Source organism: Adiantum capillus-veneris, chromosome 5 (genome assembly GCF_014529385.1).
Source record: "Adiantum capillus-veneris isolate H3 chromosome 5, ASM1452938v2, whole genome shotgun sequence".
In the NCBI taxonomy this organism is placed as follows: Eukaryota; Viridiplantae; Streptophyta; class Polypodiopsida; order Polypodiales; family Pteridaceae; genus Adiantum; species Adiantum capillus-veneris.
In genome coordinates, this window is record NC_140935.1 from 61,082,585 (window position 1) to 61,108,261 (window position 25,677).

General features: G+C 41.6%; 1 protein-coding gene across 1 annotated transcript; it reads left to right on the plus strand.

Moving 5' to 3' along the window:
* Nucleotides 1–6,567: 6,567 nt before the first annotated feature.
* Nucleotides 6,568–24,808, plus strand: CBR (NADH:cytochrome B5 reductase 1). Its single transcript, XM_086512277.1, has 9 exons — nucleotides 6,568–6,824; nucleotides 6,908–7,049; nucleotides 7,120–7,210; nucleotides 7,292–7,369; nucleotides 7,505–7,585; nucleotides 7,675–7,764; nucleotides 7,868–7,933; nucleotides 8,010–8,096; nucleotides 24,460–24,808. The coding sequence occupies exons 1-9, from the start codon at nucleotides 6,698–6,700 to the stop codon at nucleotides 24,550–24,552; spliced, it is 855 nt and encodes a 284-aa protein (XP_086368403.1). The 5' UTR covers nucleotides 6,568–6,697; the 3' UTR covers nucleotides 24,553–24,808.
* The last annotated feature ends 869 nt before the right edge of the window (nucleotides 24,809–25,677 follow it).

A 25,677-nucleotide genomic window follows, 5' to 3' on the forward strand; every position in this document is an offset into this window, starting at 1 on the left:
CCTTTGCTTAGGTAGTTTGAAATACCCAAAATGTCTTATGGTGTGGAGCAGTTTCGAATGTAATCAACCGACAGTTTGCAATTTGCAGTCTCCCTGCAGTCGTACTGTTGTTTTGCCCTGTAGTTTGATGGTGATAATGAATACACAGTGAAGCAACACTTTCTTATCTTAATCATGGTGTTTCTTATTCATATACTTTGCAGTTTTGTGATTAAACGAGCAGTCTCCTATAGTCGTTTCCCTTAATACTGCATGTTTCTTGCACTTAATACCTATTAGGATTGTGAACCCCTAACAACAAGTCACAATGTGAATTAATGTGCTTTGTAGCACCGCTATCAAAGTATCAAACATGTGAATCTACAGCAACTGACATACATGCATCATAGACAAAAGGATCATAAGTGCACTATGCACTAAATGCCCACTTTGTATCTACATCAGCATCACAATCTTCTTTCCCAAAAGCTTCTATAATTCCTGCACTTGTAGTGGAACTAGCCTCTTTCTTCTTGAGCCATTTTTCTTTCAACGCTAACAACAATAGCAACAAAGGAAAAGCAAACGAAAAAGGCTACAAAGGTAAAAATAAACTTTCTCCTAAAGAGGTTGAACGTATCGTAAAGATAACAAGTGTTTCAAGTGTGGAGAGCAAGGTCATGTTTCCCATGCATTTCCTAAGAGAAGTGAACGCAGTCCTAGAGCCACCATTGTGAAAGTTCTAAAAGAGAAAGGCTGTTGCAAAGGAGCATCACTCTCTTATGCTTGGGGAAACGAGCATGATGCTTTCGTATTGTTTGACCATGGATCTACCCACAACCTCAATTCTATTGAGCTATCTACCAAGCTAAGAATTCATGACTTTGAGATGGGAGATATGGTACAAGTAGATGGAGCTTTCAAAGGGCAAGAAGTCTCAATTACTCCGTTGATTGGGAAGCTAAGGCTCCATGTGCAAAGCTATGTTGATAAAGAATATTTCTTCATCTCTTCAATTAAGCATGAAGATGTTACTAAGGGCACCATGGTTTGATCGCATGGCTGCCACTATGAAGTTTTCATAGAGAAAAGTCCTCTTTTTCTATCGAAGCAAGGATGTTGCACTGATGTTAATAGTGCAGGCAACACTATACCTCTTGTACAAACTCAAACTTTAGACAAAGTAAGGAAAAACTTTCTTTCTTGTTACATGGTTTTTGTCAAGAAGTCCAAGAAAGACGCATGTGTTCCTAATGAAGTTAAAGATGAAACTAAAGAGGAGTTAGAACTTTCTAGTTTCCTAAATGAGTTTCAAGATGTGTTTACGGATGACATTCTTAGGGAGCTACCTTACAAAATGGGACAAGATGATCATTCCATAGAACTCCTACGTGGTAGTTCACCTCCTAATAAACCTCCTTATCGAGTCTCACCGACTCAACAAGAGGAGATTATGAGGCAAGTGAGTGCTCTACTAGTATAAAAGAAAGATGGTACTTATAGAATGTGTGTGGACTATCAGGCGTGAAATCGGATAACCATAAAGAATATATTTCCTATTTCTAGAATAGAAGATCTATTCAATAAGCTACAAGGATCTATCTACTTTAGTAGAATAGATCTCAAAAGTGGTTATACTTTACTAGAATAGATCTCAAAAGTGGTTATCATAAGATAAGGACAGTTCTTGAAGATATTCATCAGACGGCCTTTCAAACAACCTTTGGTATATACGAGTTTTGGTATTCCCTTTTGGACTTCCCAATGCGCCAGCTACCTTTAATCAAATGATGAAAAGGCTCTCTATACCTCATCAAAGCTTCACAAGAGAGTTCTTCGATGACATTATCATATACTTGAAGACAATTGAGGAACATAAGTAGTATCTTCAGGTAATATGTCAAGTTTCGAGAGACGGTAAGCTTTACATTAATCAAAAGAAAAGTGATTCTTTTTGTAAGGATTCATTATTTAGGTCTTATTATCTCTCAAGCATGCATCCAAATGGACCATGCAAAGTTGGAGGTAATAAAAGAATGGCCTATACCAACGAATCTACATGAATTGAGAAGCTTTATAGGAATGTGTGCATACTATAGATGCTTCATAGAAAAATCCCCATTCATAGCAAGCACACTATATGATTTGATTAAGAAGGATGTTAAATTTGTATGGTACGCAAAAGAGAATGAAGATTTTGAAAATCTAAAAGCAAAGCTTATCTTTCAAGCCATTCTAATATTACTAGACCTTTCAAAGCCTTTTGAAGTCCAGTGTGATGTGTGTGAACACACTTGGGACCGTCATGGCATTTTTTCCCTCACTAGGAGGTTTTTTTCTCCATGCATTGCATACATGCACATGACTATAGGGCTCACTTATCTTTCCATTACACACTAAGTAATACACTCTCTATTGTGTGCCTTCAGCTTCCTTTGTCTTCTCCAAGCTGTGTGTGTTTTCCTGCAACCCTAATTCCAACAATGCTTGTGGACAATGCCTTGGAGTTGTTTTGCTTCAAGAAGGTTATGCCATAGCATATGAAAGTAGGAGATTGGATGACAAAGAAAATAATATAGGCATATATGAAAAAAAGATTTTAGCTATCTTGCATACCCTAGATGCTTGGAAGCATGATCTCATAGGTACTCCATTTATTTTGCGCACAGTCCATCAAAGTCTTAAATACCTTTTGACGCAAACTAAATTAAGTGATAAGCAAATGAGGTGGGCAAATCCTCTCACAGTTTAATTTTCAAATTGCTCACATAGCTGGTAAGCACAACCAAGTGGCCGATGCAGCTTCACAAAGGCCAAGAGTGAATGTTATATCAATAGCTACTCACAATGATCTATCCTCTATGGTAGATGAGTATGATACGGATTTGGACTTGCAAGATATAAGGTCAGCTATTGCACTAGGGAAGAAAGAGGAACCATACAATGTACAAGAAGGTTATCGACTCTACGGCAATAGGCTATGCGCTACACATAAACTATGTGAAAAGCTTATGTATGAATCTCATTTTCCACCTTATGCGGGAAATAGAAGGATTCAAGCCGTAGAGATGTACTTTTATTGGCCAACAATGAAGGCAGACATACCAGTCTATGTTGCCAAATGCGCCAAAGTACGATAGAGGGAAGCAGCCTCACTTGCTTCAACCATTTCCTATAAATGATTTCCCATGGGAAAGTATATCCATGGATTTCATCTTTGGATTGCCCAAGTCCATACATGGGAATATGAAAATATGGATAGTAGACCATTGGTTTAGCAAGCAAGCGCATTTCATATCGGTAAAAAAACTATTAAAGCACACCATAGGGCAACCCTCTTTATCTCAGAGGTCTTTAAGTACCATGTTTTACCAATGTCTATAGTGTCCGATAGAGATCCAAGAAGTGACTAGTAATTTTTGGAAGGGTCTTTTTGAGAATTTGGATACTAAGTTGAATTTCTCCTCGGCCTATCACCCACAAATGGATGGCCAAAGTGAGATAGCAAATTCAACCATCATAGATCTACTTAAATCCTAGGTTACGGAAGTAGATCAAAGAGACCAATAGGAAAAGTAGAGTATGCGTACAATAAGATTGTCCATACTTCGATAGGAAAGGCACCTTTCGAATTAATTGAAGGAAGACCCAAGGTTCCATTGATAGTCAAGACACTTGGGAATATATTTGTTGTTGATAAGTATAGCAAAGATCTTAAAGTATCGTTTCAAAAGATCAACGCAACATAAGCAAAAAGCTACTGCTGATAAGCATAGACAACCTTGACCTTCAAGGAAAATGATTGGGTATTGCTCAAGTTTCCAAAAGCACATTTAAGTTACACTACAGACAAAGGAACACATGGATGCCAAAGGATCACCAAAAATATTATGCTAAACTAGCAAAAATATATTATGCTCATTCCAAATTCTTAAGCCTACCAATGAAACAACTTATAAGTTAAGGTTACCAAGTACTTGGCTCATTCATAATGTGTTTTATGTGTAATTGAACAACCACCTGACTTTGAGAGTCAAGATAATTATCCTTTTGAAAATGCAAGGTGGATGCAAGATATCCAGCTAAAGGATAATGTCCCGATAATGTAAACCTTGTAAATACTTACAATGACTCTTGTCAAAGGTAAGAATAATATTCATGACATTACCTTTTCCTTGAAATCATAGTCGTCCTTGACTACGGGGTAGGGAAAATAAATTCATAGCTAGTCATGTTGTTGTGGATAGAGGATCCCTTTTTACCCATTGACATTCTTCCATATTGGTGACTAACTCCACTTGGTGCTTGGAAGGCTTAGCTATTGCAAGCATGCCTTTCTTAGCCCTAATCATCTTTCATAGTAGATTGACAAGTTCTACTAGATGCTTGGGAGACTAAGCTGCTGCAAGCTTGCTTTATGGTATGCATACACTTAAAATTTAGGAATATTTAAAAGAAATCTTAAATTCAGAACAAGATTAAATTCTTTATAAAATAAACTTGTTTATATACTTAACCTTCTAAAAGTATTTTCCAACTTACATGGGGATCTTCATGAAGACGTTTATATGCAACAACCAAAGGGTTTGTTATTGAAGGCAAGGAAAAGATGGTCTGCAAACTTAGATTGGCTCTCTATGGGACAAAACAAGGATCCCACCAATGGTATCATAAGTTTGTTGCTTCTATGCGGTCTTAAGGTTTCAGAAGGAGTGACGAAGATCATTGCCTCTACACTAAGAAGGCCATTGATGGTAGTATTTTGATATTGATCTTGTATGTAGATGACATGCTTATCGCCGAGAAGAGTACTAGCGAAGATACTTTGAAATCAAAGTTGCACGAGAACTTTAATATGAAGGATTTTGGAGAAGCCAGTCACTTTCTTTGTATGAGGATTGTTTGAGATAAGAGCAAGAAAATGCTTTACTTATCTCAAACCGAGTACATTTCCAAGGTACTTTAATGTTTTAATATGGAGAGAGGGAAGGTAATGAATAGATTGTTATCTCCATATTTAAAACTTAGCCAAATTGATTGTCTTAAATCAGAGGAGGAAAAGGCTAAAATGGCCAAGGTCCCTTATGCGGTAGCTTGATGCATGCCATGATTGCTACACGTCTAGACATTGTATTTGCAGTGGGAGTAGTTAGAAGATACATGTCTAATCCTCGTAAGATAATTGGGAGGTAGTGAAAGGAGATGAGATATTTGAGCAATACAAAGGACAAATAGCTTATGCTTTGGAAACAAGGAGGCACGTGTAAAAGGATACACGGATGCTGATTATGCAGGGAATGTGGGCAATAAAAGGTCCACTAGTGGCCATGTTTTCACATTTGCTGGTCTCATTTGCAAGTTTGTATCGCTCAATCAATCATTGAGGCAGAATATGTGGCTGCCTCTAAAGCTTGCAAAGAAGGTATTTTGGCTTGCACGTCTAGTGGGAAATTTGGACATTAATGCTGAGATTTTGATATTGCATTGTGATAGTAAAAGTGCTATTCAACTAGCACAAAATCCTATATTTCATGCAAAGATAAAGCACATTGAGATCAAGTATCATTTCATTCAAGAGATGCTTAAGGCTAAGTGCATCCATCTTGTCAAGGGCACACACATAACAACTTTGCTAACCTTCTCACAAAGGGTTTACCTCCTTAATGTTTTGCATACTTTCATGACTTGATGGGCATTGGGTAGAGCCATCATACTCTACTTACCCATTTCTTAGTTTATTGACACATTGGCTTTTAAGTGGGAGGTTGTTGGGGATAAAGGCTATTATCTCAATACCATCGTAAATTAACGGCTCCGTAACCTTAATCTCATTCTTTGTTATTGATAATATAGAAACAATAAAGAGCTCACATATTGTGTGAGTGAGAAGAAGCTCCACCAAAAACCTATCTCTCTCTCTCTCTCCTTCTCTCTAGAAACCCTAATCTCTCAACGTTTGCATCCCTTTCACATTTCACACTCATCAAAGTAGCTACTTAAAGTACATTTGTAAAGACAAAGAATTAAAATATTATAACAAGTCGCTTAAACTTCAATCGATCTACTTCAATATTGATTAAATTTTTATATATGTCAAAATATACAAAAATAATAATCTCTCTCTCTCTCTCTCTCTCTCCCCCAAAAAACACACACACACACACACACACACACAAAACACAACATTAAAGAGGTCTCATGAGAAGAAGAGAGTAAATATTAAGTCAAAGTCTAAGGAACTTGACTTTGATTTTATATAAAGTAATTGAATAAAACTAATTATCAACGAAATCTTGCATGCTATTGAATAAAACCAAAGGTACAACATATGCAACTAGTATGGAAGAGGTCATGGATGCTTTAAAAAACCTCCAAAGAGATCCCATCATGATTCTCTTTAAAAAAAACAAGAGACCACATCTAACTCAGATCAAATTGACCATTCTTCAGACATATTTGTCTCAACTCTGAAATCACACACTCATCATCGTTTTGTTTCTAGCTAGAAACTTTCACCCTCAGAGTCTTTCCTTTTGGAAGGCCAAAAACAATACCTCCCCCCGAATGCCTACACTCATCGCGAGAACCTGTGTTTGTATGGTGTTGACAGTGGACCTATAAGTGCCGAAACTCGTGGGCGGGCTTGACCATTCACTGTGCCTCCCACCTGTAAGAACAGTTTTGGAGAATCCCGCTAGTGAGATAGGAGCAGCAGACGATGGCGAGCTCGGTGTTGGAACTGCTGCCTCAGGATCCCCTCTCTCTCGCTGGCATTGCTGTAGCTGTCGTTGCTGTCCTCGCGGGTGCTGCTTATTTTCTCTTGTCCTCAAAAAAACAATCCAAAGGTGTGCCAATTTGTTTGCTCCATCTTTAGCTTTCATGGAAGCCGGTGGTTCCCGCTTCTTCTGATTTTGGGTGCTGGATCCAGGCTCCCTCGATCCTGAAACATGGCGTAGCTTCAGACTCGTGAAGCGCATACAAGTGAGCCACAATGTTGTCAAGTTTCGATTTGCACTGCCCACCCCAACATCTGTGCTGGGGCTCCCGATTGGCCAGCATGTCAGCTGTTTGTACGATTCTTCAAACTCTCTCTGTGCCTGCATCTATGCGTTCCATTTTTATACTGTTTTTTTCATGCAGGGGCCAAGATAAGGAGGGCGAAGAAGTCATCAAACCTTACACTCCTACCACGCTGGACTCTGACATTGGCTACTTCGAGTTGGTCATTAAAGTTAGTCTTGCTCATCTTGCAAGCTGGTAATATGTTTCAGTGTTGTATAATCTCTCTCAATGTCTGTGTCATCTTCTGCAGATCTATTCTCATGGTAGAATGTCTCATCATTTTAGCAAGCTTCAAGTAGGGGACTCACTCTCTGTGCGTGGCCCAAAGGTGCATCTTCAGCATACATGCAGATTATGGAATTGATAGATTTCCAAGGTTTAGGCGACCAGGGTTGTAGTATGTAGTGCATGAGTATACATTCAGGAGAACTAAGATGGGATGCTTCATGTTTCTGAACTGCAGGGTCGTTTCCGTTACACACCAGGTTCAGTGAAGGCGTTTGGGATGCTTGCAGGTGGGACTGGCCTCACCCCCATGTTTCAGGTATTATTGCTGTGAATTTTCCTACACCTTTTCTCATAGCTATATTGTTCAGGTGAATGATTTTGAATTTTTTTGGTCATGTAATAAAGGTTGCGAGAGCCATCTTGGAGAATCCAAAAGATGCAACAAAGATTTACCTTATTTATGCCAACGTGGCTTATGAAGATATCCTTTTGAAGGTAATCGAAACCATACATTTGAAGTGTTTGGTCAGTGGTGGTGTTGTTTTCCAGAGTTTTTTGACAGTACCTATAAATATTATTTTCTGATTATGAAATGCAGGAGGAACTTGACAAGTTTCAGGAGACCTATCCTGGTCGGTTTTCTGTACATTATGTACTGGAAAAGGTGTGTCATATTACCTTTTGCCCATATTAACATCTCATAGCTTGGAATTCTAATTGGATGCTTTTGATCATCACAGCCTCCCGAAGGTTGGAAAGGAAGCGTTGGATATGTCTCAAAGGACTTAGTCGAATCTTTTCTTCCAGCTCCTTCCTCGGATATTCAGGTATCAACATCTATTCAGTTTATGTAGTGAAATATGATTCCTGGTGGTATACTGAAACATGCAACATTCACTTACTTACAAGAGCAAAGGTCTGGTTTACGTTCTCCTTTGGATATCACATGTGACAGTTTTATGTTCCATTTTCATTGAGCGTGAATGTATGGAAGAATGCGAGTCATTGGCAGTTTTACCTCTGCTGGGTTCTGTAGGGACTTCATTTTATTTCGATTTTACATTGGTGTAGATAAAAAGTCTGCCTTTGAACTTGAGAGTCGTAGTTTGCTAGGTCCCAGAATTTCCGTACAGCTTGTTGGCCAGAATAGAACATCTTATATGTAACTTTAAGAGCACTGAAAGAGTGATTTTCGCATGGCGCATTGAATGTGGATTCTATGCAAATGGTGTACCAGAACTGTTGGTCAGAATGAAATATCTTATACTAAATTTTAAGACTTTGTAAGAGTGATTTTTGCATGAAGCATTGAAAGTGGATACGATGCTAATGGTGTTCCGCTTGTGCCCTTGTTAAGAACTTTGGCTTGTGAGATTTCGACTTAAGCATCTCCTGGTTCAACCTACCAAGATTCAAGTTGAGTTAAGGTTTTGGCCATATCTTGTTCGCATTTTAGAAGCTGTTGAGGCTATGTAAATAAAGGGCTGGCAATTGTCTTCTCGAGACATGAACTTTTTTGGATGAGTAGTCAGTCAAGATGGTTGTCACTCACAGATTCACCTGCTATGGTTAAGGATCAGCTCACAACTTGGTGGCAGAGTTGTGGAGAAACTTTCTAGAAAGATTCATTAACCTTGGCAATAGCAATGCTTAGAAAGTGCACAAGATAGGTGGAACCTTCTTGCCACACTTGACAATCTCAAATGGTGCCTTCCCCGTTGAAGTGTGAATAGACTTCACCACTGGCAAATACTTCTCCCTCTGAGACTTATTTTCAGAGATATAACACTCAAACAAGTGTGGACCTATTGAGTTGGTAATCTCTAATTGCCCATCCTTCTAAGAATGAGACGACGAAAAAAATTTGAGTAAAGTTCCCACACTCATGCATTGCTCTTCAGAACGGGGTTGTAATTCTGGGTTTTCTATACAACACAACAGGTTTAGGCATCCCATGTAACTGAGAGATGTGTGAGACAACCAGTTTGCAAAATGATTGTCTTCTTTGTTGGTACATAGTGAAAGTGCTTGCTAAAACTATACACAATAGGCCATATGGCGTCATACACACTCGAAGTCTTGGAAAGTTAAGAAATGAAATTAATTGCTATACTCTTCGAGTGTTGATTTGGGCTTTGTATTTGCCTTACTTCACTTTCTGACATCTATGCAAGTATAACAAACTCATCCACGTCCTTCAGGAGCTCGGGCCAATAGAAGTAATGCTCAATAGCCTGAGTTTTGTAAGGTTCGTGGGTTTTGTCCTAGAGTCACCATGGAGCATGTCCATAGTCTATTGGGCATCTTAAGTGGCATATGGCATGTGTAGCATTGCCAAAAGAGGCCTTGGTCATAGGCCACCCCATGTGGAGCATTTTTAGACCGTAAATCATATGTAGGAGTCATGCAGGCATGAGTAAAATCCCCCTAAATATACAAATTCGAGTTTGGCTCTTAGAATAGGTTGTTCCAGGTTGTCATGTACGAGGTACGTAGATGCTACCTCCTTTGTGCTATTTAAGCACCATTTTTGTACTCATTTTCACCAAGTAGTCAAGTCATTTTTGTGTCCACACTAGCCAATTTCTACTGAGTAATTAACATTGTAATTCGCATACTAATAGTATGAATGCAACTCTATTTCATCCCTTAACATATGATATCAGAGCCATAAGTGATTAGTACCTCCTAATCACATTGTCGATCCTAGGCATAAGCATTGCTCTATGCTAGGTCTTAACACTCTCCTTTGCTAATTGTGATTGCCAATTAAACATCCTTTGCATTGCATATTAGACCTGCAGTAATCTCTCTCGTATTGATAGTGGGATATGTATCCTTTTGAAGGATGTGCCACTACCCACGTTATTGAGTTAATGGAGAAAAATTAAAGTCAAAATTAGAATTTGCATTTTCACAATCTCTTTGCTTAAGTATCGATCTTCTTTACTCCACCTCTCAATAGAGTCCTCAAGCTCCAAAGCGGGGCTTCATTAGCATCCCTAATTAATCTCTATTTTAGGGGGTGTGACAATTTGTAGGTCGAATATAACATTATATTTTTTGTAAGCTTTCACACGCAAGCGCGTGTGGCCAATTGACTAGCGTGTGGCCAATTGACTAGCTCACTTGGCTATTCTTGGTAAGGTGGGGGAGGTCATGAGCTTGAAGCTAATTTTAGGTTGTGGGGGCACATGGACGGATTTATCATAAAGTGCTTAATTTTGACGGACTGTAGTTTTGGGTATGTTGCTGGTCGATGCTTGTGAGCTTGGCTTGAATTTGGTCCAATCAGATTGACGCCCCCTCTCATTTTCTAGTGAGAAACCTTGCATGGGTTGGTTTCCATGAGGCAGAGAAGGAGTTTGCTTGCAGTCTGGACCCAAAGCCTCACTAAGCCCGGTTCTAAAGCTCATTTCAGCTCTGCTGGTCACAATTTCCGCCAAGGTTGCATGAGTTCGTACATATCGAATCCCTTGATACGATATATCTGTAAGGTACGAAATAGTATGTACGGATTCGTACAGTACAATTTTTTTTTCCTAGGTGGGTGGGTGTCAGAGTCGACGATGCAAAAGCGTAGAGACCAAGAGGAAAGAGAGAGAGAGAGAGAGAGAGAGAGAGAGAGAGAGAGAGAGAGAGAGAGAGAGAGAGAGAGAGAGAGAGAGAGAGAGTCTCCTAAACCAATCAACCTTGGCAATGAATAAGTGATTTTGTGTATACAATGGAGGTAAGGGGTTGCATATATATCAACCTTAATAAATTGCCCTACCCAGACTTCGACATCTAAGTAAAAAAAAAACCTAAAAGCCAAAATAAATAATGGGTCCACATTGGGCAGTTCACTTGAGATGCCAAAACTCTTAACACTCTCTCTGCAACTCATAGTGGACATAAATAGTGAGACCTAATCGATGAAGAAGCTACCATGGACACTTCCGCAACAGCTCCTTACGATTTGCTTCCCTCAACTCTGTATGTTAGAAGAATGCCATCTTGAGCATCGGTTGCCTTTTAGAAAATTTGAAATGTAGACCACACTACGTCCAAGAATCTTCATTCTTGAACTGTGAACACATCACGTCCAAAAATACTCCAAGATAATGAAGTGTGAAACACATCATGTCCATAATCTGACCATAAACAATGGATTGGTGCACTCATCCATAGTGTTCTAGATACGTCTTATTGGTTCCCTGCCAGAGGTTGTGCCTTGAACTTCGACCCATGGGTTCAAACACCAGTAACTCGAACTCCAACCCAAGGGAAATTAATTATACGAAGCGCTGTTTGCCCTTCTTTGCCACTCACAAGCCTCTCTCTGGCTGAAGTTGGTGGCGGCACCAATCTCCATGTCACTAGAAGGCAGGAGTCCGTGCCGGTGTCACAAAACGGGCACCACGTGCCAATAGAAAAGAACAGACTGAACAAACTTTTAGCACTTCAATAACAACTGAATTAAGAGAGAGAGAGAGAGACGACACGCGACACGGAGTGGCAGAATTCCACTCCAGAGAGTATTGGCCCCCAAACCTTGGCGCCCCTTTCGGTATTTTTTTATATTGCATCAACACAGTACAAGCCGATACTCCAGACTCTGTAGCTTCTCCAGGAAGCATGCCAAAAAATGAGCCCTAGCCTCATATTTAAAGGCCCTAGGCTCCAAAAGCAGTTTTACATGAAAAGCCTTCAAACTCAAAAGCTTCAGGTCCAAAAGCAATGCCAAAAAGCGGCCAACGTAATTTACGAAAATCCGTACAGCCTGCCATGTCATCAGCCAATGCAAAACGTAGAAATCCGTACAGCTTGCCATGTCATTAGCAAGCGTAATTTTTGGAAATCTGCCACGTCGTCAGAAGCTACGCAATTTCTTATGTGTGTGTGGGTCCTGCTTTATTTCCTTTATGTCACTTGGAGCCCCATCGAACGGGGTCCCCATAAGTTGGTAGGACTTTTTCTTTTGTTACTTGTTCTTCTTAGGGTTTAGGCTCCTCGGCTTGCATCTTCAAGTTGGCTCCCTTCTTTAGGGCTTTGACTCGTCAGCAGTTTGTTACATCTTCCCTTCTTGAAAGAGAGTGATTGTCCGTGATTACAACATATCTGCAAACAACTCAAGTTAGCTCAAAAATTTTTGAGGGACATTCCGAGGGACAATCAATTTTCTCTTTTTGTTAAGGAGTTAGCTTCTCCTTTCGGCTCTTTTGATCAAGGAGTTAGCTTCTCCTTTCGGCTCTTTTGATCAAGGAGATAGCTTCTACTTTTGTCCAGATCGGTACTCTTGATATTCCGGCGTATTGAAATTAGCCATCACACCTAGACCGTACTGATCTTCCACGGGTGTCTTGATGCACTAAAATTACATACCCAGGCAATCTCATCCAATTAGGAATATTCAGTGGTTGACACATCACAATGCAACACAAATGCTCACATATGCATGTTACAAGACATAGAAACATAAAGCCGTCAATGAACACTCCAAGGACTTGGCAAGCATTTCAGGATACCCCACTCTGCTAGAAGTTGCACTTCGAAGGAAGATGTAGAAACCATATAACTTCGGGCAAAAATTTTCTTGAAAGCTTGCCAAGTCCTTGGAGTGTGCGGCTTGGTGGTTGTAGATATCAACATCTGCATGGCGCTGCTCAGTGACTTGAAAAAAATCTTGGATCCTTCTCTTGCAAGTGATCTTAATGGCTTATGCCTTGTAAGACATGAGCGGTGAAGGCGGGAGCGCGCCTGAAGCATGATGTAGTAAGGGTGGGAGTGCCTGGTATGTCTGGGTTCGGTGCACGAAGCAAGGTGGTAAGGTACGGTACGTATTCAGTACGACCTGTACGTAGTACCGAATGGATAGAGTTGTTAGGTACGTAAAATTCGTATTTTTTTTTTTTAAATGCCAAAAACCTACAGTACGTTCTGTACTTGATAAAAAATTCATAAGTATCACTGCAAGGATGTTAGTTCGCTATTCTATAAACCGAGGCAAAGCTTCATACGAGTTCTTGATCGTGCTTGCCCTCCTATATTCACCACCGCAATGACGTTCGTGTGTGCTCTACAAATGCAAGTTTTGTCGAAATGTCTACAAAACTATGTGTTGGGATAAGGCTAAAGAAGGGCAAATAAAAAATTCTTGCCACAATAGGGTTTATTTCCACACATTACCCACAACACTCCGCCCCAAAAAAAAAAGAGTACGGTACGGTACCGTACGATACGGACGTATCGTATCGTACAGATCCGTACGCACATCCTACCTTGGCACGAAGCCAAAATTTCCAATGAACTTTGGAAGTGTGATCTTGCTTTGTCTGCTCTTTGGTAGGACCGGTATGCTTTCAGAAAAGCACACGTATGATGCACTGATATCATTGTCACAAAATGGGCACCACGTGCCAATGCACCACGTGCCAATAGAAAAGAACAGACTGAACAGACTTTTATCACTTCAATAACAACTGAATTGAGAGAGAGAGAGAGAGAGAGAGAGAGAGAGAGAGAGAGAGAGAGAGAGAGAGAGAGAGAGAGAGAGAGAGAGAGATGATGTATTTACGTCCTCGGGGGGCCAAAATGACCCATGGGACCCAAAATCTCATATATGAGACTCCCCCCTTCCCATGTTAAGGAGGGGACGTGTCATGATTCTGTGGTGATTTTGTTTGTGAGTGTGGTGTGATGTTCTAGCACTTTGGCAAGATAGATGCCTAGTGCTACTGGAGAGGGATGTGTTCAAGCTCCTCAAATGTAGTACATCCTTGAATAAGTTGGGGAAAGTCGACCTGAATGTGTGCATATGCTGGACATTCAAGGGTTACATGTGCCTCATTTTCCATTGAATTCAAGTTGCATTGAGTGCATCTCCTCATGTTTGCATCAATATTTAGCCATCCTCCCGTTTCACTTTTGAGCATGTGTGATCTTGTCCGCATCAAGGTGATGGCCCGTCTTGCACGGTAGGACATGGGTGTCTTGATATGTATTTGGGTTTCCCCGGTTTTGTACTCTTTCCAGTATCTCGTGTTTATGTGCTTGCAATAGTATTCAAACTTGGACCTGTGCATTGCATTCTTCCATTTGCTGTGGAGGGCCTCATGTAATTGTAGTTCAAAATTCAGCTCGTGCTCATGCTCGGTACCTTTCTCTACATGCATGTCCACATATGCTCCCACAATCCATTTAGAGAACCATTTCTTGATGTCCACAACAAGGCTAGAGGTGAGAAACTTGCTTTTGTGGTTCTTTTGTGGCTTACATCCTACCTCCCATGCTATGTGAGGGAAACGGTTATTAGGCATCAACTTCACCTTCAAGAGATATCTATGTATTCTTTGCAAAGCAAGCATTTCCAATGGTCTTTGTCTAGTCTCCAATAGCATCATTGAGTATGGTGTTGTGGTTTTTATCTCCATATGTCTACATAAGAACTTTTTTTGAATTTTCTCAATGTCATTCCATGTGCTGGCCTGAATACTTGGTCCCCATACCTCTACTTCCCACCTTCTAGTGACGCTTTGTTAACAAAGCACATGGTTTCAAACTCGTAATACCTTGCTTGTCTTGCTTCAATTCTTGTTTTTGCACATTGCCCCCATCTATGATTCGAGGGTATAATGATGCCCAAGTATTTAAAGCTGTCCACTGCTTGAATCTCTTGCCCATCATACATAAGGGCGGGCTGATCCTTTGATTTGTGTGTACAAATCGCCATACATTTTGTTTTTGTGACATTCACTGGGAGTCCCGTGGCTTCGCAGAAAGTATGTACCGCATCCAAAAGTTTTTGCAAGAGAGACATGCTATGCGCTAAAAGAACCACATCATCAGTATAAATGAGGAGTAGCAAAGTAATGAGACCTATGTTTGGTGCATCTCCATTATCTTGCGTCGTTTGGCAGATAAAGTCCTCAAGCTCATCTATGCATAGCCCAAATAATGTTGGGGACAAAGGACACCCTTGTTTGACTCCTATTGTGCTAAAGAACTCTTTGGAGAAGCTTGTTTGCATTTTCAGTTTACATCGAACCGCATGGTATAGGCGTGCCACCGCAACCCTCAAATGTATGGGAACCCCAATGGTCTCCATGCGGGACCATAACCCATGACGAGGTATCGTATCAAACGCTTTCTTAAAGTCCACAAAACAGCAGTACATAGTTTTCCCTTTGAGTTGTGCCTCTTCCATCATAATCTGGATTGTAATCAAGTGATCTATGGTACTATGTTTTGCTCTAAAACTTGCTTGACCGATAGCCCTCTTTCCACTATTTTCAGCCCATGTGCTAATATCTTTTTCTATCAGACTCCCAAAAAGTTTTGCCATGCAAGAGCCCACCATGATGGTGTGGTAATTCGTGAGTAGGTTACGGTCTCCTCCTTTAAATAAAGCTTTGACCCAATTCTCTTGCCAATCTTCATGCATGCCTTGGTGGATAGCTTGATTCATCATGCAGTGTATCCATTTCTTAGCTTCATTGCCCGACCATTTCAACATTTCGGAGTTGAAGTGCAAAATGTCAGAGGCTTTCCCAGTGGCTAGTTTTTTCAAACCTCTCAAAGCCGCTGCAAAAGTTATAGGTTCCTTAGTGTCAACCTGAATTTCAGCATTCATCATTATTTGAGCATTAGTGGGAGCATAGAGTGTTTGTGCATATACATATATTTCGTCCATGCTGAAATTTTCCATTATATCCTCCTTTTTTCCTTTCATGCTATGCCATGCTTTCTTGGGCTCTTTCTTAAATCGGATCACCTCTTGCTCCTTCAAAAGTTCATGCATCCTTCTCTTTTTCCTTTTCAGCATCCTGTATTCCTTGGCTGCATTTTCCCATTCCTTCGTGGACTTATTGAAGCTCTTTAACTTGCGTTTGGCTGCTTTACATTCTTCATCAAACCATGGGTTATGAGGGAGACCTTTCACTTGTTGGTGATTTCTTTTAGATCGCCCCATAGTGACCTCTGTTGCCTCTTCTATTTCTTGACGAAAGGTAGCCCAATTTTTTGAAATGTTTTGGGACATGCATTGTCTACTCAATAGGCTGTCCAGAAAAGTGGCATAATCGAATTTCTTTGTGGCTTGCATTCGATATGCCCAACTTGTCGCCTTTTGGATGCGTTGTGTAGGCATGTGTGGGAGGTCTAGACATACATGAATTGGAGTATGGTCTGAGTTCGGTGACCAAGCCCCAATTTTAAAGTGTCCAATTAAATCCAATGCATTGTGGCTAACTAACGCATAGTCATTAGTGCTTCTTCCATGGTTTGATGTATAGCATGTGTATGTTCCGGAGCTTGCAAATTTCTTGGTGCCATTCATGACTACAAGTTGCATAGAATTCATCATGGATATCAAAGCTGAACCTTGTTCATTCATGAGGTGATCGCATGAGCATCTATCCCACATTGCATCTAATACGAGATCGCCATCTTTGTCTGCGGGATGGATTGAGTAGTCAACCAATTGAACCTGTATGTTGGCTATGCGAGCATTAAGATCCTCGAGTATCATCATTGCCCCCTGTCACAAACGGGAGCGCATAAGAATATAAATTATACTCAGATAAATAGAATTTATCTCTTATTATTGAAGCCAAAGGATAGAGAGAGAGAGAGAGAGAGAGAGAGAGAGAGAGAGAGAGAGAGAGAGAGAGTACTGGGGACCAGAAGATGGGTTGGTCCCCCCCCTTAAAGAGAATTCTTTATTAGGGAGAATCTTTTTACAAGCACAAGAACCGGAGAAAACCCCTCCGTTCTAAATCTCTGACTTGATGGTCGTTCCTTCCTGTAAGGGAAATCCGTGAGACAAGCTCTCAATCCTTTTTCCGTTTGTACTCGGAGTTGAGACTCCGCAGACAATTTCCGAATTCCGTTTCCGGAATTCCTAAGCGTAGGCCGAAGCCTTCTCGCTTCTCCTTCGCGATGAAGTACGTGTAAACACACACGCAAACACACGACAACAATTCGTATGGCGAATCCACAATAGGTACCTGTCGCTCTTGCACGAGAAAAGCGACTTCCGTGCTTCGTAGTCTCGCGATCTCTCGCGTCTTCTGGCGGCAGAGTCTTCTCTTGCTGGCGCTGGCAACCTCCCTTCAGTGAGGGCATGTGGTGCTTTTATAGCTCCTTCACCGCAGCACGAATAGCTGCTCGTGGAGAGATCGCGGCCGTTTTTTTTTTGTTTTTTGTTTTTGTTTTGTTCTACCCGAAATAGGGAGAGAGAATTCGCTGGCTGGTTTTGTTACTTTGTTTTCTAAGTGGCTGCCCACTTATTAAGTGGACGGCCGTCATATTTTTAAAATTGGTCTGAACCTGCCCAAAAACTCAATAAAACCTTATAAGTTAAAAACAATGCTTTCACAGCACTTCCGAGGCGCCCCTGGATGCAACCACATGCACGAATGCAATGCAAACATAGATTCCTCGCGGGAAAGCGTTTGCTCTTCCCCGAAAACTCGTTAAAATATTCCGCTTTTTAAGAAAAGCTTCTCAGAACCCATCTTTATTCTTGTGCTTGCGTCTTTACGCGTATTCCTCTTTCCAGTTCGGATTTCCTCTTGACTATGGATATCCCCTTTCCGATGCACCCGTCACCCACCTTGTGACGCATCAGGAATACCCATCACCTAGTCCTTTCCTACCGAACTTACGGTACAATCCCCTTCACGATGCTCTATGTCACCCATCCTATGACGCATCAGAGATGTCCGTTCTCGGATGGTCGGATACTTCTTCCCGATGCTCCCTGTCACCCATCCGATGTGACGCATCAAAAGTACCCGTTCTTGGTGGCCTTACAGATATTCCCGTTCACTGTGCTCCTGCCATTACTTTGAATGACGCACCAAGAATACTTTGTACTCGGATGTCTCCAGTGAGAAAAACCCTCTCACTTAAAATTCCAATAATTCATTTATAATTATTTTTCCTGTTGTTCCAAGCGAGAAAACCCTCTCACTTATAAATCCAATAATTCATTTAGAATTATTTTTCTGTTAGATAAAGCCAATTTAGCAACACCCCCTGTGGTGTGTAGGTTGCAATATCTGTATATAGGTCGGCAAAAGGGTCATTCTTGGAGAGATTATGCAAATCATAGAACGGGGATTCCCGATGTGGGAATTAGCATCCCGCAATGAACATCGATCTCCCAGATGTACATATCTCAGTCCATATGTATCGTTTGTGTTCATCTATCTTGCATGTCTTAACCTGATTTTGCATTTCCTCCTTGTACATTATAGCAACACTCCCTTGCCCGCGCATCTTAGTACTAGGCCACCAAACCGAGAGTGTAATATATCCTGGAATACTTGGCAGTCTACATGTGTCCTGTTCCCACGTTTCAAGTAGAAAAAGTATGTCTGCTTGTGGTAGAACCTTTGTCAATCCTTCTCCTTTGTGCCAAGGGAAACCTCAGCAATTCCAACTTGTGACGTGTATGTTCGTGGTCCCATGGGTTTCCGTGCCCTTGTGGAGGTGGTGTTCTTTTTTGTTCGTTCTTTATATGCCTGTCTTCTTTCTTTTGTTTCGCGGGTGTCTTGTCTTCATTGATGTAAATTGGGCTGTCCCTTAGATAAATGCGAGCATTTTCGAGTATGATGGCTCTTTTACGTGCATCCAACATTGTGCATACAATTGCGTGATTGTTCTCAGGCCTCTGCTTACCCACAGGGTGTGCCCCATACACCACTACATCATGCATGCCAAATGTGTTTGCAAGGAGGTCCGTGACCTCCGCATTCAACATGAGTACTTTCTCATTGTCAGATTCGGGTATACCTCGGATCACAATATTCATACTGCGTTTCTCTCGCTCATTATATTGTGTCATCTACATTTGCATACGTCTCATGTGTCTGCGGAATGGCATTTGGAGTACTTACTACATGTGCCCATGAGCTCATATTTCCTGTTGCATTATCACTGATGTGTGCGCAGAGAGAGAGAGAGAGAGAGAGAGAGAGAGAGAGAGAGAGAGAGAGAGAGAGAGAGAGAGAGAGAGAGAGAGAGAGAGGACACGGGAGTGGCGGAATTCCACCCCAGAGAGTATTGGCTCCAAACCTTGGCGTCCCTTTCGGTATTTCTTTATATTGCATCGACACAGTACAAGTCGGTACACCAGACTCTGCACCTTCTCCAGGAAGCATGCCAGAGAATGAGCCCTAGCCTCATATTTAAAGGCCCTAGGCCCCAAAAGTAGTTTTACATGAAAAGCCTTCAAACTCAAAAGCTTCTGGTCCAAAAGCAATACCAAAAAGCTGCCAGCGTAATTTACCGAAATCCATACAGCCTGCCACGTCATCAGTCAACGCAAAACGCGGAAATCCGTACAGCTTGCCACGTCATCTGTCAGCGTAATTTTTGAAAATCTGCCACGTCATCATCAGCTACGCAATTTCTTGTGTGTGGGTCTTGCTTTTTTTCCTTTATGTCACTTGGGGCCCTATCGGACGGGCTCCCCATAAGTTGGTAGGACTTCTTCTGTTACTTGTTCTTCTTAGGGTTTAGGCTCCTCGGCCAGCATCTTCAAGTTGGCTCCCTTCTTCAGGGCTTTGACACATCAGCAGTTTGTTACAGCCAGTGTAGTCACCACCACACGAGCAGCCTCTTTGCTGTCCTTCCCTGAGTCACTATCATTGCTTTCCTCACGATGCTTGCTTTTATCTTTGTCCTTTGTAGAATCTGTCTTTACCTTTGGATTTGCAATCTTTAGCCGAATGACCATATTCTTTCAACAATTGTAACAACGGGTTTTGGTCTTTTTTCTTGAATCTAAAGCAGCAAGTGCTTCCCCACCTTTCTAAGAAATCTAAATTTTGCCTTGAGTTATCAACACGGCTTTCTCCTCAATGAGAAAAGAGTTGAGATCATCAAATTCCAACGTTTCCTTTGCGATTTATAGCACAAGTGTCCTAGACACCGTTTCATACGCCTTGGGCAACTTTGTGAGAACCAAAGCAGCTAACTGAGTTCTGGTCAATGCATTTTTCATAGATGGTAGTTGATCATGAATAACTTTAGCCTTCATAAGAATAACTTGAGCCTTCATAAGAAATGATTGCATGGAACTTCCTCGTGGAAACTGGATGGCAAATAATTGTCCAAGAAGGGTGATTGTTCGCATTGTAGAATCCCAATCAAACATTCCAACGAGATTGAACCACGTATCGTTGGTAGTTTTGAAAGTTTGAATGGTTGGAGAGAAATGTCTTTTATAAGAAATTCTGCTCCTTTATAAGAGATTCTGCAATGGCTGACATTGCCTTCGCATTAGCAGCATCGCAATTGACACACGATTTGAGATATTCGTCATCTTGAAGACGGGTGTACATGTTGTTGGGATCCCTTGTAGGATAGGGCTCCAAGTTGTTGACAATGTCTCATAAGCCTTTTCGTGAGAACTAAAGGCGCATGATCAAATTTTAATGGACTTAGTTATTGCCGTTCAATTTGTCGTTGGCGCTCGAGCAAGGGGGGGCCATGTTGAAGTCGCAAGATCTAGAAGTAGGGAAACCTTCTCGCACTCCAAGGGTCGCCTCACTAACCAAGCTGCAAAATAATCTCCAAGCGGGTCCACTTGTCTGCTTAGAGCTCCACATGAAGTGGGCTTCGCAAAATCCGTTGTCCCTCTTATGAGCCTTTCCAACTTCTTCTACTTCCAAGCTGGTCCTCAAATTGACACTCCCAAGGGACTTGAAAAAAACAATGCCCCCAAGCCACCAACACGAAGGGCAATCCCTCTCTTCTTCTCAAGGTGCCCGCCCCTTCACCCGGCTACAGTGTTTTAAAACGCTGGACTTACCAATGGGGAAGATTTGGGGGGGGGGGGGGGGGGGGGGGGGGGGGGGGGGGGAACAACACCTTTGAGGAGGCAAGAGACGGCGTCTGCTGTTGGGGTGGGGGGGTGGTTGTTGCGGTCGCTAAGGGAGGAGCACACAGCATTTCAGAACGCTGTTTGCGCAAGGGTCGTGTGTCGTCTCCAAAGGAAGGCTGCGACTACCAGCGTTTTAAAACGCTAGACGTTGTGGCATGTGCTACTGCCGCTGCCAAGGCACACTGCAAGGCTGTCGCCGTCGGCATTTCAAAACGCACGTAGGAGGGGGAGGGAGAGAGACCGACTCTGAAAAACGCTGCGTTTTGAGATGCCGTTGCAGAGGGTCGGAAGGGAAAGATGTTGGCGACAAAGGTAGTCTTCTTCTTCTCACGGCTGCTCTTCTTCCACCAAGGCTCTTAGAGCACAAAGCTCCACCAAGGGCTCTGATACCTTGTCAAAGTCGACGATGCTGAAGCGTAGAGACCAAGGGGGAGAGAGAGAGAGAGAGAGAGAGAGAGAGAGAGAGAGAGAGAGAGAGAGAGAGAGAGAGAGAGAGAGAGAGGTTCTCCACACTCGAGGAAAGAAACCCTTACAAGTTATGATAGTTATATAGTTGTCTATGGAGCAGGGCCATTGCAGACATTATGTAATGGATACATGACTGATTGTGAGTGTAAAAATGTAGATTCGATGTATTAAAAAAAAAAAGGGTACGTATTGTTACGTACCTTAAAATTGTATTAATACAAAGGTATCGGAACCCCTTATGTACCTTTCCACCTGGGTTCCCGGGGAGCTTCAAACCCTTGCTTCTTCAGGGGGCTCTTCCCACCCCATCTTGGTATCTTGCCAGTTTTCTGAAAATCATTGGTGATTTTTAAGAGAAGCCAGAGGCAACCACCAAAATTCAAGACTTCTTTCGAGCTTACAAAGGAATGTGGGGATTCAAATTTGTCAGAGTTAAGAGCGTCTCAGTTTCCTTCAGACTCATGCCAATTGTTTCTTAGGGGATGCTAGGGGGTACCCTCAGGGTGTGTTTTTCCTGTGCTGTCTTTTGTGTGTGTTGTTTGTGTGTTTGCTTGCAGTTTTCTTTGCTTTCTTTGCGTGTGGTATGTTCTCTGTCTTCTCAAAAAAAGGAAAAGCTGAAGTTAAAAAGACTATAGCTTACTGATAAGCTGATGCTAAGACTCGATCTGGAGTATACAATGAGGTTTTTGTCTTTTGGGGGCAGGAGGGGATGGATGGTACTGTGGGTTGTGACCATGGAATCCGTGATTGATAGATGGTGGATGGAGCTTTACTGATAGGGGCCGGAATGCAGGACTATATGTGTATAGGGTGTACAAGCACAACCTAGCTAGGTCCATACTGTACTATATTGGGGGTGTAGTTACTAGTATGGTGTACATCAAAGAGGAGGGGGGTGTCAGCAGCTCCTTGAAGAATATACCTTTGGATCTGATCTGAGTGGTGCCAGGCGCTCTGCAGTCTCTCTTCGGAATTGGTCCATGACATCTACCATCTCTCGTTGGTAGACATGGGGTGTCCAAAAACGAGGTGTTAACTCTCTCTCTCTCTCTCTCTCTCTCTCTCTCTCTCTCTCTTTGGACCTTAGTGTCTCTGCCTTCTGGAGAGTGACCCCCTGCTGTGTGGGGAGGTGGATTGGATCTCTGAAAGACACGGGTGATTTGTGTCTTACACCCTCCGCCTGGCGTTGCTTGGGCTTGTTAAGAGAGCTCTCTGCATCACTGAATGTCCAGTATTAGCATTGCCAGTCGATGCTGATCTGCCGACTCTTAAGAGCTGATAGGGGGAGCCCTGCTGAACAGGGTATTTATACGTGATGGCAGTGTAGGCCCATCACCTCCGGAGGGTGATAGAAACTCAGCTCGTTGGTTTTGTAGAGTACGTTCAAAGCATGAATGACCTCTATATAAACCTGCACCTACTCTTGGGCACTGATGACGTGAGTAGGGATGTCATGGCTGTTGTCCAAGCTATGCATGATAAATGTGATAATCTTATTCTTCCTGTTTGGACAAGCAGTGAAGTTGAGATCACATATTGTCAAGTTTGGTTCTTTGCTCTTCGTAGGTTTGTAGTAGTATTCATTTTTCGATTTCATATTTAGCTTACCTGAGGACTTAAGAATGTGTTCCGTTTTAGGTTGTTGTGTGAAGTTTGATTTCTAGGATTAAGTTTTTAAGATGTCTTATCCTTTTTTTGCTTAAAGTTGAGTACTTGTTTTAAGCCAAGTAAGTTGCGTCAACTTATTTTACGCATGCCTTTTCTGAAAACATTTTTAAGTTGATAATTTATCTAGTTTTGTTTCGAAGCAATCAAAGTGATTTAGTTAGTTAGTTTGTTTGTTTTTGTTTTTCTTTTCTTTCGTATGTCCCTTGCTTTTATAGTTTTATGAGTGCTTTATTCCCTCTTATAATTCGTGAGTTCAGACTATTCTGAACTTATGAAGGTATATTTATACGTGATGGCAGTGTAGGCCCTGCAGCTGCATACATAACGCTCCTCACTCTCCACCTCCCCCACTCCTCTGCAGAGTAATCAACTTGTGGCCCACTTGCATAGCCAACACAGTCCGCGTGCGTGCACGCAAGAGAGAGAGAGAGAGAGAGAGAGAGAGATGTTATATTAACGTCTTCAAAAGGCCATAATGACCTATGAGACCAGAAAGTTACAAGGTGGTGGATCTGATACAAAGTCAGAGTAACAAAATAACCTAACAACAGTACAAAACAAAGATATATTCTATGGGATCTTAGATTGGTCAATGTGATCTAAGCAAAAAACTAAGCCAAAATGGGCGGCTTGTTGGGATAACTGAATCACAAAAGATCTAGCATTGGTCGTTGGCGAATCTCATCAATTTCCTCCATGGTTAGTAGTCTGACCGGGCGTCGTTCATGCCTGGCTAGCGTGCTCCGAATCTTTTGTCGTAGCCTTCGTCGATGCTGTGTAGTCTTTCGCAGTCGTGGGTGCCTGGATTTCCCCAGTTCAATCGCTCGGTCGATCAGTGTGCCTCTGGTGTGAGACGAGGGGGAGCTCTGTTGTGGGAGTGGCTCTTGCGGCTGTCCCGTGTCTGCTCTGAAGAAGTCTGTGATCCGTCTTTGAGACTGGCTAGCCTCGCCATTCAGCAGGCTCTCTCTGTGTCTGCGCAGCTCGAGCAAGAACAAACCCAGGCATCTCTGATCTTCGTATCCCATTCTCCTCACTCTCCACCTCCCCCACTCCTCTGCAGAGTAATCAACTTGTTGCCCACTTGCATAGCCAACACAGTCCGCGTGCGCGCACGAGAGAGAGAGAGAGAGAGAGAGAGAGAGAGAGAGAGAGAGAGAGTCTTGTTTTTCTTACTCTTGCAGATTTTGAGGTGTGGGCCTCCAATGATGAATAAAGCTATGCAAGCTCATCTTGAAGCCCTTGAGTATCCCAAAGAGATACTGTTTCAGTTTTGAGGATATGTACTTGCTGATAAAGTCAGATGGAGTAGGGAACAGCATTTAGCATGGCCATCGAATAATTGAGCAAGTGATGTGGATGCTAGCAATTTGTTCATTGTTTAACAACGCGCTTGAGGCATTAATGTGAGTAAAATTGTTCCTTGTAAGCTTATCGAAGCCATTGAATTGCTAATATTGTTGTGTTAATGGAGGGGATGAGAATGATGGGCTATATATATGGTTTGTCCCTTTGGGCATCGATTTTTGCGTATACATGGTTTGTCTCTTGGAGCATCGATTTTTGCGTATATATGTTTACCCCTTTGGATATTAAATTTTGCAGTATGTGTATATCTCAAACCATAGCCCCTTTGGAGTACTAGCCTTTTCATGAATTGCACTTGCTTGAGCATTCTTTCTTTTGCTTGTATGAATCATTTTATGAATTTGTCCAATGACCTATTCTTGGACCTCCTTGATTGTGTGAGTGAAAATGAGTTAATTTTTATTTTCTTTCACAGGGTCGTGCTTTCATGGGTTTTGATTTCAACTATGTACTGTTTTTGAGAAAGGAAGTTCCTCATTTCCTTGGGACTATGAAAAAAAATATTAAATCTCAATAATTCATGCATAAGATTATTGGTAACATATGCATCATCATGTACATAAAATTGCTACAATTTCAAATCATGTACATGTACATAAAACTGCTACTTGGTTTAATTGTTATTAGGAAAGTCAACTTATTTTGCTTATGCCTTTTCTAAAAACACATTAAAGTAAATAATGGTTTGTTTTATCTAGTTTTGTTTAGTAGCAAACAAAGTGATTTAGTTTTTTTTTTTTTTGGTTTTCTCGTGTCCGTTGCTTTTGTAGTTCTATGACTTTTATCCCCTCATAATTCGTGAGTGTAGACTATTCTGAAGTTGTGAAGGTATAAATGTTATTAGGAAATTCGAAAGTCAGGGTGTTGGTTCTTCAATGTTATTAGGAAAAGTGAAAGTCACGGTGTCGGTAATGATGCTTGGGACTTAATGGTAGTGAGCACATTTCATAGTGACAGTGATCTTCATGTTGAGAGTTCTGATCATGGTGCAATGCTCTCTAAAACCTTTCCATACAGAAGCACTCCTGAATCTT

Excerpts from the sequence above, each read along its gene's own strand:
- CBR (XM_086512277.1), top strand. The coding sequence starts at position 6,698 with ATGGCGAGCTCGGTGTTGGAACTGCTGCCTCAGGATCCCCTCTCTCTC. Across the intron at positions 7,050-7,119 it reads GGCCAGCATGTCAGCTGTTT|GGGCCAAGATAAGGAGGGCG; the intron begins GTACGATTCTTC and ends TTTTTCATGCAG. Across the intron at positions 7,765-7,867 it reads ATGAAGATATCCTTTTGAAG|GAGGAACTTGACAAGTTTCA; the intron begins GTAATCGAAACC and ends TATGAAATGCAG.